Raw genomic sequence first — 21,970 nt, forward strand, 5'->3', positions numbered from 1 at the left:
AAGCAGGAAGATGATGTTAATATGTTTTGTGTCTTAGTGTTCACAATGATTCACATCTATCCATTCAAAATAGTCAGAATCTAAAAGCTATAAAAGTTTCAAGTGCACTGAAAATGTAATACCTCTGGAATTTTACTATTCAGAAAAGCAATGATCTGTGGGACACATCTTCCAGGTGCATGGAGCATGCTGTGGGTTGAGAACTGAAACAACAGAACCGATGTGAGATGCAGAATAAGAGCAGGGTCTTCTGTGACTTTCAGCTGTTCAGCCAGTGCTTGTCGATGCTGGAACAGTATCTGCCTAAACAAAAATAAAACAATACATTATCATATTTTAACAAGTTCTCACCAACTTCAATTCTTCTATTCTGTTTTCATTTTTAGCATCTCTAGTTTAATTAATCTAGTTCCATGACAATTTTAAAGGACTTTTAGGGGATACAGACACACATAATCCTAAACAGTATGGACAAACTAATATGCTAGAAAATGACAGAAAAACATATATATATATATGGAGCAGGGATACTCAAAGTATGCTTTTTATTTTGAATTGTTGGGGATCAAACAGATGTGCATTAGATTAAATAAGTGTTCCTATAAAGGTCTTAAAGCTAAGAAGTTCCCAGCCTTGATCAACTATGGGATTAGCAACTCTGCTACCGTATTCTATTGGGTCAGAGAGAGGATATGAAGACTAACTATGACTGAAGGTCTACAGCCATTTAGACACAACAGTTCTCTATGCAAGATTCAGACAGACTCCAATTTCAGATATGAAATTTCAGACATTAATTCAATGTTACCTTTCCCTTTTTTTGTCTCCCCTTTTCACCATAATATCACAAGCTTCTGCTGCAGAATCCAGACACGAAAGAAAGTCTTCTATGCTCTGAAAAGGTATTTAATACCATGATTTACTTTTATAAAACAGGTTGCCTAAAGAAAAGCAGTCATTTAATACCATTTTATAATTTTACAACCTGGATACAATTTTTAAAAAGGTCATTTTGCCATGAAGTTTGAAGCTGTGATTTAGGACTAGAGGGTAAAATGCCGCCAGCTTGGTCTCTTCCTTCACCTGCCAAAGAGGTGTCTGAGTGCAGGATAATAGGTTTAGATTTAGTTTTCAGTTATTCTGATAAAAATCTATCTATTCAAAGATCACAAATTCTAGCCCAAATATCTAAATAGAATAAAACTTCACTTACCTTTTCATTCAGAGAGCTATGGAGTTTTGTGAGAGCTACTTTAGTTTCTTCTGATAATTTACTTAGAATTTTTTTTCTTACCTATAGGGCAAAAGAAATTCCTTTGGAATTGTGCCTTTGACATGTACTGGATGTAAGTTTAAACAAAGCAAAACAAAAAATGAGTATTTACTATTGAAACAGAATGCTGAGTGAAATTTATCTTTGTTCTTATATTTTAGACCACAAACTAGGGATAAAAATATGCTAAAACACTCTAAAATCAGAATGCTAGTCAACAGTCAGTCTAAGACGCTAGATGCAGCCGTTACTCCTCCCATCTGCTCCAGCAGTATAAGAAGAATGATGAACAGAGAGCGCATGAGTGAATGAGCATATATACGCACCATTCATCATGCAAGAAAAATAATTTGGGGTAAGAGGCTGCTCCTGCTTTTTTCTATTGTGGTGGGAAGAGTGTTTTTCTCTAAGACCAAGTGAGGGAGCCCCACTCATAAAGATCCAGAAGGCCATAAAGATCCAGGATGCCTATAAGCGAGGGGACCTGAACCACAGAAGGATGGCTGCTTGTTATACTGTCTGGTGTGTGGAACCTTTTCAGCACCCCTCTCCACACAGCTGTGCTTTGTGAAGTTTGGTGGCATTCTTGACCAGAGTCTTAGGGCTCCTTCTAGTGCAAAATTTCTGGAGGAGGCCTTATTGGAATGGCTTGGCCAGCAGGCCCTGAAAATTACAGTATGTCTTAGAAGATTGGACCAACCTATTGACTCCTACCGCATGCTACAGCAATCCTCCTGTGGCCCTTAAAGGGCATGGGAAGGACCCCAGGTACTTCCCACAGCAGAGGCTGGCATGCAGGCAGGTACATGGAACTATCCAAGCAGTTGAGAATCACTGTTCAACACAAAGAATGGGAGGGAAACAGTACCTTGCTGGGGTAGTAGAGATAAATGGACCTTTATCTGGAGGTTTCGGGGGAGTCCTTGCTATGAGGAGTCACATGATACTAAAAACATCCCCACAAAACAACCTATCCCACCTATGCAACAAAGGCCACATCACGAGAAGCCACAAGCATTAGACTGATTTGGTTTGACCTAGATCAAGGCCAGTGATAGCAGTCAGTCTTATGAAGGCACTGCTGTCTCTTTCATTCTTCCTAATCTCCAACCTTAAGTAGATCTAGGGTGAGGAAGAAGAGGAGGAGGAGGAGTCCTAGGGATAGGCCATACCTTTCCTCCTGTAGGCAACTGGGAGCCATAGCTCCACCTTACATTGCAAGAAGGGAAGAGATGAGCTTTGAATTTGAGATTAGAATTTAAGAAAATGAACTGGAATTAGTCTAAATAAATGAGATGGTGTCACGAAATGAAAATGACTGCAAAGTCAAAACACTGATAAGGGACTTGCAACTCAGCAGGAAAAAGGGATGTGATGTAACAATAATCAGGAAAAAATAAAATAGCTGATTCCAAAGTAACTAAGCATCATTACCCTTTTTTTTTTTTCCTTGTTCTGGGTGCTTCCTGGGATTCTAAACTGTGATGCTAGCCTAGACCTTTAAGACTCTGTTAAAATTTCAGCTGCTTTACTTCCAGCTTCTATGATGGACACCTCTTCTCCCTGAAGATCTGCCTGAATTAAGCCAGTTCATTTGTCCCGTCTCTCTTTCCTACCCCTCTTTGAATAGTGACCCTCACTCTTTGCAAGGCTACCTGGTGAAATTAAATCCAATCTGAGTCATCTGATGAGCTTAAAAAAAGATTTTGTAGGCTACTCAGCTTATTTACTTTTTTTCAGAGATAATACAACGTTTTCCTATTGCTTTCTGTACAATAATAGGAAGTAGAAGGCCAAGCATGCATGCTATATTTATTACAGGCATTCCCAGACACAATGACTAGTATTTCCTTACTTTTATTATTACTGTTAATAGAATGGTTATATTACCAATCCTAGTAGCAACTGTATATATATTGTACTAAACTTGAACTAAAAATCTGACAGATTTCTTCCTAAAAACTCCTTTTATTTTCCTTTCAGATGTGGGAAAATAAAACATGCTTGGATTTCAAAGCAAAACACATCAAGAGTGGCAAGAAAATCACTAACTTACTTCACTTGTAATGGTTGCAGGGTTGTCTACGGCCATCATTAAGTCCGAAGCTAAGAAGTTGAAAATGAGATTAGTGACATCAGTACACACTGTCTTCAGCAAGTGCTTCGTAAGAGCAGCCTGGGTATCATCTGGAAAATAAAAGTGCTTCATTAAAATGAATGTCCAAGGACAATTATGAGAATCAACGAAAAAACAGTGTTAAGTATAATACCTGTAAAGAACTTCATCCCTTTTTCAAATAATCGAATATTATTATAAAGGTTTGAAACCTCTTCTTGCAAGTCCTTGATCGTGTGCTTCCTGCCAGTTCCAGAGGCAGAAGTTGAAGACATGAATACTGAACGTACCACTTCGAGATAAGTTTTATTTAGAGGTCTGTGCATGAGATAAATATATTTAGTTTATTAAAATGTACTGGGTTTATGTAGATAAGAACTTTTGCTTCTATGCAAATAAGGCTTTAAAAAAGATCCCTGTTAAACAAATAAGATTAATTTGGAGAATAGTTAATAAGAATTTTCCCTCAAATTCTAGAAATTCTAACTTCAATGAATTATTTTTCTCTGTTTTAAAGTACTAAAAGTTATTGCATGAAAGACAATAAGAAAAACAGTAACAAAAGCTTCAGTTCAAATTCAATTCAGAGCAGCTTTTTAAAGTTAACTTGGAGACACAACAGTAGCCTATACATTTGTTTCCCATCCTCAGGAATGATAACAAATTCTCAATTTCTAACGTACTATAAAAGATATGTATTTTTAAAAAATCTTTTTATGCCCAACTCAGAATAGATTATTTTAAAAAGTTATGGCAAATGATTAATAGTAACTATTTCATCTTTTTATATACGAAAAATGTAATTATGTAATGTATTCACGCACAAGAATGTTCACTTAAGTTTTTAAAAAATCTCACTTACAAAAGCTGTTCTTCTAATTGAAAAATTTAGATGCACTAGGCTCCTGGATTGCATTTAGAGAAGCTTACACATAGAGACTAACTTGGGGGAAAACCATGTTAGCTAGCAGTAGTCAAGTTATACAATTTCTTTTATTTCTGTATAAAGATAAATTTAGCCTGGTTCACTTATAAGGTAGTGCTATTTTATTCTCTTTGAGGGCAGTGTGTTACTTTATTTTCTCCCTAAAAGTGCACTGTTTAATCTCTGTCAAATAGAAAATACTCTTTTCTTCATTTTAGATGTATTTTCATGCAGTGTTAGAGACCAGCCAGTGATCAGTGCTGGTGTTTTTCTCCCAATTAGAACTGTAAGATGAGTGAAGGAGACCACCTCCACACTCCTGCCCTGTATTTCCGACGAAACTGCCTTGCTCAGAGCACTTAAATGTTTGTTGAACTGTTTCTGTAAGCACACAAATCTGGAATTTGATGACTAGGTTAAATTTTAAGGTTTGAAAAGAAAACACCTAAATTATGTTTTCTATGATCTTGGTAAAAATTTTAAGTAATAACTCACTAAATTTCTATTATAAAACAGAAAACATATGTTCTTATACTTGCTTTATTAAGTACTCAGCAAGTTCAGAAATAAACTCCTCAGGGGCATCTTGTAAATGTTTTTGTAAAAAATCTTCAATCTCATCCTGTAACATAAAAGTGATCTCTGGCTTCTTCTTTCCTGTAATAAAAATAAGCCATAGGAAAGAACAAAAATAAGCAACCTACAAGCAAATAAGGTTCCATTAATATATATAATAAGATGGTAATTCATTTATTGCCTACCATAAAGTCTCCATTGTTAGTTTGTCACCAAAATCGCCAATGTCCAATAGCAATAACCAATGAAAACACTGTTAAAATAGGATATATAGTGGCATTTCTTTTGAGTAATAATTTTCTAACTTGTTTTCTACAAGTCAATCAAAAAATAGACAATTTTTTCCTCCCAAACTTGGATGATGCAAATAGTTGGAAATCAAAACTAGTGGATAAAAAAAAAATCTTTTAGGAAAGGATAATTTTTCTGTTGAACAATGGATACTGAGCAGAATGTCCTTCTTTATAAAAATATTTAATAAAAATCCAATCATCCTTATAATTTACACAAGCTTTTCAGGAAAGGTCTTTATAATCAAGTGAACCACAACTCCAGTAGAATTAAGCTAAAAATTGTCTATTTTGGAAAGGCATGGAAGAAAAAAACAACTTAAAATTTTACACCCATAATTTATTTTTGCTCTCACAAAAATAAATAATTCTATACCAAGGAAAATTTGTATGTAATGGAAATAATTGTTAACTGTGGAAATGTCATGCCTACTCACTTGGGAAAGTATGAGTTGCAAAGAAAGCTAACAATATTTCCATTACTAATTGTAAAACTATAAAAAAGTGATTATTCCCAGCTAAATTAGGTTATTGACTCTATAAGTAAAACCTTAGAAATAAAAATAGACTAGCTCAAAAATCAATTTTCACTATGCATCAAGATCTAAGTACACCTACTTATTATAGCTTTAGAATAGATGGAAAAGTACTATCCTTTTTTTCTGAGATCTGCTATTCATTCCTGATCTCTCACAACAAATAGTATCTGATTTCTCCGTCTGCTTCCTGCATGCATTTTACTAGTTATTAAATTGTATTTCCTTCTAGTAATCTTTCACACAGAGTTGATAGTATATTTTAGCTGAGAACCTAACTACATCCTCCATTTCTGAGATTACAACAGAACCCTTTTTCAAAAGTACTGAAATTACCTTTTTTTTAATAGGGAGAATGGTTTTACTCTTTTATAGCTGCTCTCTTATACCATACACAAAAAGAATATCACATGCCTCATTTAACAATTACTTAGGGCTACACATTTTAGAGAAGTATTTTCTTAAATGCTACTTCACTCCCACTCCTTGTTACATCTGGGAAAATAGGAAAATCCATTTATTAATGAAAAAGTAAAACACAGAATAGTCTTAATGCTAATTAAAATAAAGGTAGAGCTCATAGTTTCTAAGATACTTTTCCTTTAATTAATACTGCTTTATGTATGTTGAGAACAGTAGCCATTGTTACCTATCTTAGACTACTTTAGACAGATCTTAAGCAATTTTTCTGTTACAGGTAGCAGCACATTAATATCTGAAGCCTTGACACTTATATCTCCCAAGCCCATACATAATAAATTCTGTGGAATAGGTAAAAGAAAATGTCAAATCATCATCATTTCAAGGTTTTTTTTTTTTGGTGAGGAAAAGGAGGACGGGAGGCATCACAGTTTCATTAATTCTTTAAAAACAGAAACATATTAAAAATCATAATTTTATTTAGAAAAGCAAAGATGTCTCTTGCTAACTTAACCATACCAAACAATAACAAGTCTAGATAAAGAAAGATGCATATACTTAATTCTCCTGCTTAGACAGAAGCAACCAACCAATTAGGTGTTACCATAAAAATTAAACAGGCATGAAATTAATGAAATTAATGTTTTCTACTTAACTTTGTAGAAATTCACTATTCATAAAATATAATTTCTTTTGCATGGAAGTTGGGAGACCATAAAAATCTGTGCAAGCCAAAACTGCAAAGTGTTCTTAATAAACAATGGGAAAATTTACGATTGTTCTGTAACCTTTTAAAAATGTTTGTGCAAACATTCAAAGCTCTTACTGTTGGTTATAAATGTATAGGGAAATGAAAAAAAGACTAATAGTTCTAGTTTAGTACACTGTAATTTAGCACATCAGAAACACTGAGAATGAAAATGTTTTATTTCTTTGTAAAACACTCATCAAGAATAATATGAACAGGGCTTGCCTTCTCATCCAGTAACTTAAAATACGGAGGAAGCATCTTTTCTATGCCTGGGCAAGTTGTCACATTCCTTTTTAAACTCAATCAGCTTCCAACATTTTATCCTTTGCCCTTTCAGCGTTGTGAAACATCTCTGAGAATTCCTTTAATGTGAAGCTTTTTGCCAACTTCTCCTCTAAGACATGTTTATCCTTTTTGTCACAACCATTTCCCTTATTTATTTCCGCCTTCACCAAGTTTCTCTGACTGCACAGCTAGTCTCTTGAACAGAGGTAATGCCAGCATTCCCATGGTCAGGCATTTCTTTTATAACTCCATTCTTGATTCATATTTTATTTCCAGGGTTATGACTTTTCCTTTGCTGCACATTTATCGTTGTTGGCCAATTCCCTCTTTTGATTATCCATTTTTGTAAAATGTCATATGGATTTATCACTGGGGGACAAGAAGTCAACACAACTACATGCTGTGTTTTCTATGCATAAAGTGAATAAGAGATGCACAGTGATCTGCCTCTGAAAAACTTGGAAATAAGTGATGTGATTGTGACAGATCATGATGCACATCTGTTATTTACGTGCTGATCTGTAGACTAAGGAGCCAGCAACAAAGTTTGTACTTTATGCAATTACTCACAGTTAACATACCCTGGTAACTGAAATATGAACTGTGTTGTTGGGACTCTGGTGTTATTTAACTAACTGTGAAATCTGTGCTCACTGAAACTCTGCAAAGCAAGGACTTCCTTTAAGCATAGACACCTAAGTGTATGCATCTTAAGAAAATGTTAAAAAAAAACCATGCACATACAAAGGAAGAGTGAAATAAGCTACACACCTGTGTGAGATGACTCATCATCACTGTTGTCATCTTTTCTCCCTCTCTTCTTGATTTTTTTAATTCTGTACTCTCTGGCATTGCCGCCACCTCCTCCTCTCACACTTCCACTGCCCTCTGGTGGAAAACGACATTAGTTAGTATTACCTAACTAAATACTGTTTTTAGAAATAATGACAATACATTGTTGTATTTAACTTTACAGTAGAAAAATAAAGCCAAGTTTTGTAAACTCAATCAGTAAAAATTAATAAGATATGAAATCTCTTGAATTTGAGCAACTCACTTAGATAACCTGCCTGCTCTAAATGCAGTCTCTTCCTGTTTCTCTAATGACATCTATTTTCTGCAGCTTCGACTGACTTTTTCCTGGCCAAACCCATTCCTTTACCTCCTCTTCTACCTTTTTCAAAAGTGCCCTGATTTGCTTATCTCTGTTACCACAGCCTCATTAACATCCCCAACTACAGTACCTCACAAATTTGGTTTTGTCTTTTTGATTTAAAGATTATTCCCCAGGTTTACAGGAGACATCCTGACTCTCCCGCCACCCAAAAAGATAACTTCTTGACAGTAGGGAGAACATCTCACTAACGTCTGCATACTTGAGGTTAAGGCAATGCTTGACACATAACAGGGGCTCAATAAATGTTGACCATAAATATTAAATTAAGTAGAAAAATACAGTTATCAATCACCTACTGGCTAAATGAAGACTAAAAAAATAACAAACTATGAAACTAAAACACTGTAAATAAAAGTAAAATTGTTACCGAGGTATTTCTCTATTATATATTTACATTTAAAATATCTATTCAACAAAGTAGGATACTTTAGTAATGGAACTGTATCACTGAAAAATATTGAAAATACATTTCTTCATAAAAGATTCATTTCTTCAATAAAATGATTTATATAAACAAAGATCTTTTTCTAAACTCTAAGAAGAATTCCCTTAGACTTCATCATATTCTATAAGTTCTATTGCTTTCATGATAGAAAAACACAACTTTCAAAAGCACAAGTTTAAAGTGAATGTACCTTTTACATTTGGTAATAAGTTTCTTATGGGAAAGATGTTCTTGTTTGACATTATTCCATGAACTGTAATTAAACTATTATAAAACAACAGCACTATCAGAACAAAACACCAGATGAACCTGAATTTTTAGAAGGATATAAAACAGACTAGTTTTACTGACGTAAGTGCAATCAATTAATTAAGGTGGATTTATAATTATATCTTAAAATAACAAAATATGCATGCTTATGAATATTATTGATTTATTGTGGTAATTTACTATGTAGTTTTCCTAGAACAGAAATTTCAAAATATTATTGAAAGACTTTGTAGAAAAAGGTTTTTGAAGAGGAAGGAATCTCAAAGATATAGTGAATTCCCACAGCAAATAATATAGCTGTATTTAGTAATGAAATATGTTGAATATCTAATTTCTTTAACCCTGATACAGCACTAATAAAATTATTCCTACTATAAAAAGTATGGAAAATACATGTTAATTTCCAAATGCAAGTTACTAGTATGCCAGTGCTACCTAGGATAATTTCCAGTGACTCTCAATTAAAAGAATTTTTAAAAGTCCTTGGGAAATTCATTCACTCAATAAATATTTATGGAGCACTTAAAATATGCCAAGGAGTGCTCTGAGTACTAGGGAAACAATAAATGAGATGGAGCAGACTCCCAAATGATAAAAGACATCACAGTGATAAAAGTGCTGTAAAAAAACCTGGGAGGATAATCCGATGGAGAGTGACTGTATATACTATTCTGGGTGGTTAGGGAGGCCTCTGTGAGGAACTGACATTTAAAGGTGAGCTCTTAATGACAAGAAGGAAACAGTTACTTGAAGCTTGGGAGGGAACAGCTTGTGCAAAGGCCTTGAGGTGAACACAAACTTGCAAAATTTGAGAATCAAGAAAGAAAAGAAAAGCTACTGGAGCAGGAACATAAAAGAATGAGAACAGGAGATCATGAAATTAGCTTATGAAACTAAATAATCACCAATATTTTCATAATTAAAAGTTAATTCACTAGCAAAAGATTTGGTTAATATTAACAGTTAAAGGTGAATCAACCAAATAAGAGGCCTTTCAAAAGGTCTGATAAGTGCAAAGTTCACTGCAACAAATAAACTCATCTTGAATCTTGTTAATAATTTGTTACCTGTTGCTTTCCTCCTTCGTTCATCTTTTTTATCCTTTTTACTTGTATTAACGCTTTCTAAAATGGAGACTTGTTTCAGATCTTCTTCAGTGATTAAATGAACAGGATTATTTTTCATTTCCTGAAATAAAACATGCTTATTTTTTGTAGGCAACAATATATAACATTACAAAAAGCATAAAATAAAAGTTGTTTATACTCACATCCTAACTGTTCTTGTTTGGTTTCATTGCTAAGAACTATAGAGCTTTGTCTCAGCTGCCACTCTGAGATTGTTTCTCCAGGCCCCAAATAAGTCTCTTCCCTTGCTGTTCTTGACTTTTTGTATTTATTACCAGCTAATGAGAAATCTTATCCTATCACTGAACAGCTGATCACACAGCATCAGATGTAATCCTCTTCAACTGTTATTGGCTAATTTTAGCACTGCTTAACGGATGATCCTTGCTACCTCTCTTTTTAAGACTCCCAAGGTCCAGTGCCACTTGGATACCTGAGATTACTAGAAAGATAATGAAATCTCCATCCCCACCCCACCATAATGATCACATATGAGTTGCATACTTAGGCATGTGAACTTTTTTCCCCTCTGGACTCATTCTTGATCTTTGCTTTTTATAAATTTATGTTAGGAACAATGAACTATTTCCAATTTGAGAAACTGATTCTTTATCATGGGAAAGAGTTCTAAATCTGTAGTGACAAACATACATTTTCACATTAAAAATATTTGCTTTTCAGTTTTGCAAAGAAATGTTAAGAATGTTAACAGTTCAAACAAAAAATCACTTTTTTTCTTGAATTTATTTTTGTGGTTGGAGGGAGGAGCACAAGAAAAAAAAATCAATGTGTTAAATTTTTATTTTAGTGAAGGGTCTCAAATGAAAATAATAATGTAGTCATTTAGTAACTGGTAGCTAACATGTACTAAACATTTTATTTACATTGCTCCTTAATTTATATTTATCCTTGTGAGAGTGGGCATCACCATCCTTTTCTCTGAAGATGAGGAAACTGGAAGTCTATTTGTCAAAGGCAAACAGAGTAAACAAGTTGAAATTAGAACTCAGGTTTACTGATATCAATCCTGTGTACTTTTTATTCCTCTCTGATGCTTTGCAGGCCAAAGGTAGAAAAGTTATATCATTTTTAAGACTATTAAGGAGCTTAAAAGGAATATAGATAAATATAATTTATATATTTAATAAGCCCTCATGAATTTATTAACAGTCTGAGATATAAATGGGCTTTTTCTACCTATTTTATGAGCAAGCTTTATAATGAGGGTGCTGCTAACCAGAAACATGAATTGAACCGTCATTAAAGCAGACCTGGCATGACCTCTGCTTCTAAACACTTCCATAGCAGTTGCTCTGAGGAACTAATAAATTTTAATAGTAACAATTTCTTTCCTCAATAAGTTATCCCGTTGGTATATCCCAAATAGGTCAAATTATGAGGCTTTGCTAGATTTAGTAAATATAATGTGTACTGATTGATAAATATACTATACATTTATGCATATAATCCACAGGTATCATTTTTATGGATTTTAATGTTGGGCCAATACCCTCAGGTGACTTAAGTGTGAAATACATAATTTCATTTGTAAGATTTCAATTTATAAAAGCAGCTTCCTAAGTTCTAACTTCTATGTTCTGATGGGAATGAAGAAGGAGAAAAACAAATCCAGGAGAGGAAATAAAAAGGAATGATGCATTGAAGGAAAATAACGTATGAAACAACACAGTGTTCAGTTTTGGGTATACTGCTTACCTCATTTTTCAAAAGTCATCAGATGATTCTAATGTGAAAGTACTATTAAAATTAGTAGGTGAAAGGAAATTTGGCATACCTTTTCAGCTTTTTGGTGCATCAGGTCACTGAACAGTTCTGTACAATCACTTATAAATTTTTCACTGACTACAATAGTATCGCTAAAGACTACAGCTAAAGCCTGTTTGCTGAGTGCCCTCATCACATGTTGAAGCAATATTGCAGCATCTTCCACTGATAAGGAACTGGGTAGCAGAGGCTAGAATTACAAACAAAATGAAAACAAAGTATAAATGCAATATAATACAGATAAACCATTTGTTATATGTATTTTCTCCCTAAGTGATCTTGTTAAGTCCAATGGTTTCAAAACCCTCTATATGCTGACAACCTCCCAAATTGTATTTCTACTTTATCCTCACTCCGAACTCTGAAATCACATATCCTACTGCTTCCCTAACCTCCCCCCACTCATATACCTAACAGGCATCTCATATTTTAACATGTCCTGTTCAAAACAACGTGGTTTGCGCCTCCTGCCCCCAGACTCCCAGCTCCCATCTTCTCTTCCCCATTGCTCCCCCATCTCAATTAATGGAACCACTCTCCATTCAGTTGATCAGGCCCCAAACCTATAAGTCACACTGAGTTCCTCTCAAAAACTCACAAACATTCCAACTTCAAGTCCTGATAACTTTGCCTCCAAAATACATTTCTTCTTAGCTCTTTCTACTATCTGAAATTAACATTTTCATTAATACCCCTCCTCCCCCCACCAACCATGAAAGTATCCTTCCTGAAAGCTACATCCTAATTCTTAAAATGGCCATATACTAGTGAAGTATCAGTTGTCACTGGTTTAAAGGAAAATTAAGAAGAAAAAGATAAAACATACTGCAATATCAACCCATGTTCCAGAGCTGATGGCTTCCTCTACTGATGCTTCCACCTGATCCACAAGTTCTTGACCAACACAAGCTGCTTTCAAAAATAAGAGTTGTGTAGTCTTATATCTTTTCTTTATGTAGCTCACAGCATCTGGGATTCCAAGTCTGGACAAAGCATCAAATTCTAGAAATACATCATGAGGTTGGAATAGAATCATCATTCACACCTTTTAGAAACCTCAGAAAAAGTTAAGTTCTACCAAAATCTATTCTTTGTGAATGCACTGTATACTAATAGAGTTGTTTAAGAATAAAACATAGAAGTGTACCATAGCCTATTCCCTGGTTATGTTACCTTCCCAAATTTTTATTACTAAACATATTTGTAGAAAAATTGGATCAAGTACTTCATTAATTCAGCTTTATCTCTCTCCAATTGAGGGGTCAAAGGGAAACATGAGGACTAAAGAGCAATAAAAGTAGAAATGAGGATAACGGAATGTAATGATTTAAGTAGAGAAACAAAAACTGGAATTTTGATTATAGTTAACTAAAGGAATGGAACTTATTTTTCAAATGTTTCATTAGACAACTGAGGACAAAGCAATCTCTAGTCTAATTTACACTAGTAAAATATTTAGCATATAAAAACAAAAGTAAAAAATTTAAGACTTAAATTTGCAGCCATTAAAGTTATTAAGAGATATCTACCATGCACCCTCTGTCCTCAAATAATAATATTTAAGGAAATTAATTACAACAAAATTCTAATCCAAGTCCTTGGCTGAAGAAACTAAGAAGGCACATTGTAGAAAGTCAAGAAAACATAAGCCAAGCCAGTATTCATTCTAGCACACATTTAAACTGAACACTGACTTATTTATAGGTAACTGATCCCTTACATAGTTTGACTTGGGTTATGAAATTGATCAAACAGTTTTATATATATATGCTACTTGTTTTAATGATTAAATTCAATTAGTCTACTTTATCCAAATTATGGAACCTCAGAAACAAAATTTAGAATAACTTCTATGTTTCTGAAGTACTGGATAACTAATAAAAATGAACACTGTAAAACTGACAGCAATAAAATATTTCTAAGATTATGTAACTAAAAAACCAAGCAACTTCATAAGTTACAAGATATAATAAATATAATTACTTTTTATGAATTAAAAAGAACCTGAAGTATCACATATAGTATCACATTACTAGAAGGCTTGTAACAATCAATACCGGCTTCTGGCCTTTCTACATTACAACTGTTCAATAACTATGGAATTAAACTCAGTTAACATGACCCACACAAACCTACAGTGTGATGACTACTTTTATACTCAAAAAGAACCATTATAGTCTGCTGGCCAACAGTAAAGTACATGTGTACTCCCAGGGCTAGTACAATCTTTCTAAGAATGTGTTTAATATTAGAAATGATTTTTAGTTAAAAAGAAAAAAAGTTACCCAGATAGCCATTCTGCCTGAGAAAAGAATCCACCCAAGTATTTTGTGTTCTGGAGTAAATGTCAGGGACAAACACTGCTTTATCCTGTCTCCCACCAACCACAGTGCCTCGTAAGCGTCCATTATTAACAAGTTCCTCAAGAACAGCTTAAAAGAAAAGCAAACAAACAGAAAAAAATCAGAGCAGGTAAAAATCTCAAAAAGTAAAACACTAAAATTTCACAATTTAGTTATTCTTACCCTTTAAAAAAGCAATTTGAAATTTAAATTTCATACTAAATAAAGACATTATATTTTAGACAAAACTTTCCTGCCATTTATGAGAATACTCAGGTCATAAATTCAGGAAATTTTGGTAACTAGCTAAAGATGCTGAACTGTAATACAAACTAATTAATATTAATGTTGAATTTTTTAGTCTAATTTTGGGAAAAAAATGCCAATATTTATCTCATGATTAAAAGTAGACAATTACACACTCTGAGAATAGATAATACACAATCACTAGTGTTACCAAGTTCAATTTCCTCATATTTAGAAAAATCAAGACACCTGGATCCTATTAGAATCAACAGTGTGAAATAAAGCCATGAAAATCTGTATAAATTAATTACTTTTCCACTGTTTAAACTGAAGGAACACATTTTAATCCTACCTATAACAGAAATATAATGCCATGGTTAAGAGGATGGATATGGACCCAGATAGCCTAAGTCCAAACCTCAACTCTGCCACCTACTAGTGCCTGCCATTAACACCAAATTTATGATTTTTATTTAAACCATAACATTCGACTACACACTTTGTTGTTTTAAATATCAAAATCCCCTAAAAAGAGACAAAGCAGATAGAAAGGAGTTATTCCTAAGTGAACCAACAAGAACAGTCAAAAGATGTCTGGCACAAAGAATGATTCAGGAAAGTTAGCTTTTAACAGAAATAAAAATTAGTTTACATATGAATTTCAGAATTCCAATGCTGAGTAAATTAGAGTACATCAGAAAGGTCTAGATTTCACAATTGACTGCAGCACATAATTTTAAATTTTGTGTGATTGTACAACACAAACCCAAGCTAAATTCAAACAAAGTTATCAATTTATCAGTTATTACTTGAAGAACTTTACATTATAATGAAATTTCACCAACTCCGATTATGGAAATTCAGAAATACGTCACATTTTAATTTTAAATTTGTCTTTAAAAATTTAAATTGAACTCCATATTCTGAAAAATATAGTGAACAAAAATTAATTTTTGGTTCTGTATTTAAATTTCTTTTCCATTATTCATTTTAATTTTATATTTGCACAGATACCTGAGTTGAAAGATTGTCGCTGCTTTTAAAAATTACTCCAGCCAAGCTTTAAAAAAAACCTTCGAAATCTCATAAGAGTTTCACAAAAACACAAAATAGTCAATGGACCAAAATTATTTTGAAGATATTACTGTACTGTTTGAATGCTAAGAATTTATTTTTAATGTCTATAAGCCTTTTGTAAAAATTTTTTTAGCCAAACACTACTTTCATAAGAAAATGTAGTAAAAATCTGTAAGAAACAAAGTAAAAATTATTCTTAATCCCAAAATTTTAAATCTCTATATGCATATGCATAACAGAGTATTTTATACACACACAATTTTTTTTTATTCCACTCCCCTTGAGGTACCCAACACTAAATGTTTGGTGGGTATAACAAGACACGTATATGAAAACTGGTATAGAGAAACTTCCCAACCAGAAATGTATATTTTTTAATAAATTTATTTAATTATTTTTGGCTGTGTCGGGTCTTTGTTGCTGCACGCGGGGTTTCTCTAGTTGCCACGAGTGGGGGCTGTTCTTCATTGTGGTGTGCAGGCTTCTTTCTCATTGCAGTGGCTTCTCTTGTTGCAGAGCACAGGCCCTAGGCACGCGGGCTTCAGTAGTTGCAACATGCGGGCTCAGTAGTTGTGGCTTGCAGGCTCTAGAGCACAAGCTCAGTAGTTTTAGCGCACGGGGCTCAGTTGCTCTGTGGCACGTGGGATCTTCCCAGACCAGGGATCGAACCCGTGTCCCCTGCATTGGCAGGCAGATTCTCAACCACTATACCACCAGGGAAGCCCCCTAGAAATATTTTAGTTACATAAGTTTTAAGATTAAAAGAGGCAAAAACATTAAAATTAGTTAAGTTTTACATTTAGTCTCTTCAACAGCTAATTAAGTGATATATACTTTAAAGCAAACTCACAGTAAAGAAGCTGCTCCTGAAATCCATATTTTGAAATCAAAGAATTCACTGCTGTAGGCCTTTATGGAAAGGAAAAAAAATTAAAAAAACATTTTACTCATCATAGAGTTACACATACTTATGAGTTTAAAAAAAACTAGGATGATTAGTTTATGAAAAACAAATTAATTTAGAAGAAAAAAATGAAGGCAAAAATTGCACCACAGATCAAGACGGCGGGATAGAAGGACGTGGAGCTCACCTCCTCCCATAAATGTATCAAAAATACATCTACATGTGGAATAATTCTCACAGAATACCTACTGAATGTTGGCAGATCTCATACAACCAAAGTTGCAAGAAAGATCACCATTTAACTGGGTAGGAAAAAAAAAAAAAGGAATTGGGACAGGATCTACGTCCCTGGGAGGTACCTGTGAAAGAGGGAAGGTTCCCTCACACTGGGAACTCCCTTCACTGACTGGAACATCAGCCAGGCCAGCAAGACAGCTTCAGAGGCTCAGAGGAGAATGCAGCAACCAGCCTGCCACAGGCAGAACAGAGGCTGGCACAGACGGTCCTGACCACCTTGCTGTACTCCCCAGCCAGACGCATGTCTGCTAGTGGGCATGGGGGGCTAGGTGCTGAAACTTGGGCTTCAGGGGACAGACCTGGGGAGAGGACTGGGATTCGCTGTGCAGAGACAGCCTGAAGGGGGTGGAGTATGCTTTGGGCTGCAACAGGAGGTGTACACAGGACTGAGCCTGGGTCTGCCATAGACGCCCCACTGTTAATGGGGTGACCCTCAAGCAAAGGGAGGGGCAAGGCCCCACCAGAGCAGCCTCAATCTCTGCGTGCTCACAGCAGGTGTGGCTCTGCCTCTATGATCTCTGGGAGCATGCAAGCCCGGGAGTGCTGCCCACACTTGGAGGTGGGGCTGAAATCTGAGCTGTGTCCCAGCAGCTGATCAATTTGCAGATTTATGCCGCTGCTGGTGGCTTTGTAAGCTCAGCACCTGTGGGACATCCAAGCAGATTACTGGCGATCCTGTGGCTGGGGCAAGTCTGGCATTAGCAGCTGCAAGCTTTGTGGGCATGCATACGTGGAGGTGGAGCTGGGGTCTGGGCTGATTCTGTAGCTCCCAGGGCAGGTCCAGGTGTGCGACCATGACAGTTCAGGTGCCTGACTTCAGTGGATCTGTGCTGCTGGTTTTGTGAGCACAGTGCCCGAAGGTCACACAGGTCGACTGCCTGCATTCCCATGATTGAGGAGGGGCCGGGGCAGTGCCAACAAGAGCATACTTTGTGAGACTGCACGAGTGACAGGCAACACCACAGATGCCCTCCCGGCAAACAGCTCCTGTGGAGGAACAGGCAGTGGCTTTTCTCCCAGCGGGAGCACTCCAGTCTTGCCTATCTCACACTGCAGTAGCTTAGAAATGTATCTGGGGGCTTCTACTCCAACAACTGGTGAGCAGACCCTGTCCCCAACAGGGCTGTGACAACCACAGAGCAAAGAGGATGCCCTGCTCAATATCCATTGCAGGCTCTGGTCACCACAACACCAGTCACACCCCCATCAATGGGATAATGGCCAGCACATACTGAGAAAAGACGTGGCAGGGCCCCACACTAAAAACAGCTCTCACACCAAAAATATTAGATTCATGCAGGGTACACGGGGATGCTCCGACATAAAAACAGCCCTCCAAGACCACAGTAGATAACTGTTTCTCCTAAACTCTTACAGTAAGAGAAATATAAGTAAAATGAAGCAGAGGAGCCAAATGCAATGAAAGATCAAGAGAACTCCCCTGAAAGAACAAAAAATGAAACACCTCTCCAGTCTACTAGACCCTGAGTTCAAAAAGGAGGTAATAAAACTACTGAAGGAATTAAGAAAGGCTATCAATAGAAATGCAGATCACTGTAACAAGGAACTAGTTACTAACTATAAAGAGAAACCAAGAAAAATTAGAAAACTCATTTGCTGAGATGAAAGCTGAGCTAAAGGCAATAAATAGCAAACTGAATGATGCAGATGAATAAATGATTAGGAAGAAAGAATAATGGAAATTACCCAATAAGAACAGCAGACAGAAAGACAAATGAAAAAAAATGAAAGCAATATATAAGACCTATGGGATAATATAAAGTGTGCCAATCTACACATCATAGGGATCCCAGAAGAAGAAAGAGAAAAGGGGATCAAAAATGTACTGGAAGAAATTATGGCTGAAAACTTCCAAACCTAAGGAAGGAAACAGATATCCAGGTATGGGAAGCAGAGAAGGTCCCAAAAGGATGAACCCAAACAAACCCACAACAGGACATATTATAATTAAAATGACAAAAGTTAAAAGATAAAGAGAGGTTTCTAGGCAGCAAGAGAAAACAAAAGAATTAGTTACAAAGGGAACCTACTTAAGCCTATCAGCTGATTTCTCTACAAAAACGTTTCAGGCCAGAAGGGAGTGACAAGATATATTCGATGTCCTGAAAGGGAAAAACCTACAACTTAGGAAACTCTACCTAGCAAGATTATCATTTAGGAGACAGAAAGAATGTCTCCGACAAGCAAAAACTGAAAGAATACAGCAATACTAAATCTATCCTAAAAGAAATATTGAAAGGTCTTCTCTCAATAGAAAAGAAGAATCTGTAGGAAAGAAAAAGAATATCACAACTGGAAAGTAAATCACTTAAATAAGCCAGTACACAGATTTTTAAAAAATTATTGTGAAAGCGATATTGAACAGCAATGAACAGCAAAAGGATAAACATGAAGGTGCAAAAGAGGACATCGAAATCAAAAAATACGGGGGAGAAAAGTAAGAAAATACAGATTTTTTTGTTTTAGAATGTGTTTGAGCCCATATGACTACCAGTTTGTAGCAAGTAGATACAGGAATGGGTTAACATACTTGAAAAACAGCGTAATCACAAATCAAAAACATACAATAGATTCACAAAAAACAAAAAGAAGAGAACAAAAGCATAATACAAAAGAAAACCATCAAACCACAATAGGAAGACAAAAAGAAGGGAACAAATAAATACAAAATCAACTGGAAAACAAGGTTTAAAATGGCAACAAATACATATCTATCAATAATTGCCTTAAATGTCAATAGACTAAATGCTCCAATCAAAAGTCAAAGAGTGGCAGATTGGATAAAAAAACAAGAGCCTACAACATGCTGTCTACAAAAGACCCACTTTAGGGCAAATGACACACATAGATTGAAAGTGAAGGGATAGAAAAAGAGGTATCATGCAAATAGAAGTGACAAAAAGGCGGGGGTAGCAATACTCATATCAGAGAAAACAGACTTTGAAACAAAGACCATAAAAAAAGATAAACAAGGGCACTGAATAATGATAAAAGGATCAATACAAGGAAAAGATATTATACTCTTTAACATATATGCACCCAATATAGGAGCATCTGAATACATAAAACAAATACTAATAGTAGGAGACTTTAACACCAGACTCACATCAATGGATAGATCTTCCAGACAGAAAATCAATAATGCAACAGAGATCCTAAATGACACATTAGAATAGTTAGACTTAATTGATATTTTCAGGGCATTACATCCAATAAAACCAGAATACACACTGTTTTCAAGTGCACATGGAACATTCTCTAGGACTGACCACATACAAGGACACAAAACACACCTCAACAAATTGAAAAGGACAGAAATTATTTCAAGTATCTTTTCTGACCACAACAGCATGAAACTAGAAATCAACCACGGAAAGAAAAACAAGAAAAAAAACGATTACATGGAGACTAAACAACTGCTACTAAAAAAACAATGGGTCAAGATGAAATCAAAGAGGAAATTTAAAAATACCTTGAGACAACTGACAATGAAAACACAACCATACAAAATCTATGGCATGCAGCAAAAGCAGTCCTTAGAGGGAAGTTCACAGTAATACAGGCCTTCCTCAAAAAATAAGAAAAATCTCAAATAAACAACCTAACCTACCACCTAAAAGAATTAAAAGAAAAAAACAAAACCTAAAGTCAGAAAAAGAAAGGAAATAATGAAGATCAGAGAGGGAATAAATAAAAGAGATTTAAAAAAATAGAAACAAACAACCCAATCAAAAAGCAGGTAGAAGATCTAAACAGATACTTCTCCAAAGACATACAGATGGCCAATACAGATGAAAAAAACGCTCAACAATGCCAATTATTAGAAAAATGCAAATCAAAATTACCATGAGGTATCACCTGACACCAGTCAGAATGACCATCATCAAAAACATCTACCAACAATGCTGAAGAGGGTATGGAGAAAAAGGAACCCTCCTACACTGTTGGTGAGAATGTAAATCTGTACAGGCACTATGGAGAACAATATGGAGGTTCCTTAAAAAAACTAAAACTAGAGCTACCATATGATCCTGTAATCCCACTCCTGGGCATATAACTGGACATAACTATAATTCAAAAAGATACATGCATCCCAATGTTCATTGCAGCACTATTTACAATACACAAGACATGGAAGCCACCTAAATGTCCATTGATAGATGAATGGATAAAGAAGATGTGACAGATATACATACACACCCACACACATGCAATGGGATATTACTCAGCCATAAGAAAAATGAAATAATGCCATTTGCAGCAACATGGATGGAACTAGAGATTATCATACTAAGTGAAATAAGCCAAAAAAGACAAATATCATACGATATTGCTTATATGTGGAATCTAAAAAAAAAAAATGATACAAATAAACTTATTTACAAAACAGAAATAGACCCACAGGCATAGAAAACAAACTTATAGTCACCAAAGGGGAAAGGTAGGAGGGAGGGATAAATGAGGAACTTGGAATTAACATATACATACTACTATACATAAAATATCAATAGATAAACAACAAGGACATACTGTATACCACAGGGAACTATACTCAATATTTTGTAATAATCTATAAGGGAAAAGAATCTGAAAAACAATATATATACACACACATATACATATACATACATGTAACTGAATCACTTTGCTGTACACCTGAAACACACCACTGTAAATCTATACTGCAATTAAAAAAAAAGAAATCAATAAAATCAAGAGCTGGTTCTTTCAAAGGGTAAACAAAACCTACAGACCTCTGGCCAGGCTCACCAAGAAGAAAAGAGAGAACTAAATAAAATAAGAAATGAAAGAGGAGAAATAACAACTGATACCACAGAAATACAAAAACCATAAGAGAATACTATGAACAATTATATGCCATCAAATTGGACAACCCAGAAGAAATGGACAAGTTTCTAGAAACATACAGTCCTCCAAAACTGAATTAAGAAACAAACTAATTTGAACAGAATGATCACTAGAAGTGAAACAGAATCTGTAATAAAAAAAACTCCCTGCAAACAGAAGTCCAGGACAGGATGGCTACACTGGGGAATTAATTCTACCAACCATACAAAGAACTTATACCGATCCTTTTCAAACTCTT

At 35.1% G+C, this 21,970-nt stretch overlaps 1 protein-coding gene across 2 annotated transcripts in view; it reads right to left on the reverse strand.

Moving 5' to 3' along the window:
* UFL1 (UFM1 specific ligase 1) overlaps positions 1 to 21,970 on the reverse strand; it is a 51,705-nt gene that overhangs the window by 4,028 nt on the left and 25,707 nt on the right. For both annotated transcript variants that reach the window (XM_004264803.3, XM_049695130.1), the window contains 12 exons: positions 16,492 to 16,550; positions 14,262 to 14,408; positions 12,803 to 12,978; positions 11,987 to 12,166; positions 10,132 to 10,252; positions 7,944 to 8,060; positions 4,854 to 4,971; positions 3,544 to 3,707; positions 3,330 to 3,460; positions 1,214 to 1,294; positions 809 to 894; positions 123 to 303 (listed from right to left, as the gene is read on the reverse strand). In XM_004264803.3, coding sequence (XP_004264851.1) covers positions 123 to 303; positions 809 to 894; positions 1,214 to 1,294; positions 3,330 to 3,460; positions 3,544 to 3,707; positions 4,854 to 4,971; positions 7,944 to 8,060; positions 10,132 to 10,252; positions 11,987 to 12,166; positions 12,803 to 12,978; positions 14,262 to 14,408; positions 16,492 to 16,550 — 1,561 coding nt within the window. The remainder of the gene's footprint in view (positions 1 to 122; positions 304 to 808; positions 895 to 1,213; positions 1,295 to 3,329; positions 3,461 to 3,543; positions 3,708 to 4,853; positions 4,972 to 7,943; positions 8,061 to 10,131; positions 10,253 to 11,986; positions 12,167 to 12,802; positions 12,979 to 14,261; positions 14,409 to 16,491; positions 16,551 to 21,970) is intronic.

Source organism: Orcinus orca, chromosome 12, assembly GCF_937001465.1.
Source record: "Orcinus orca chromosome 12, mOrcOrc1.1, whole genome shotgun sequence".
NCBI lineage: Eukaryota > Metazoa > Chordata > Mammalia > Artiodactyla > Delphinidae > Orcinus > Orcinus orca.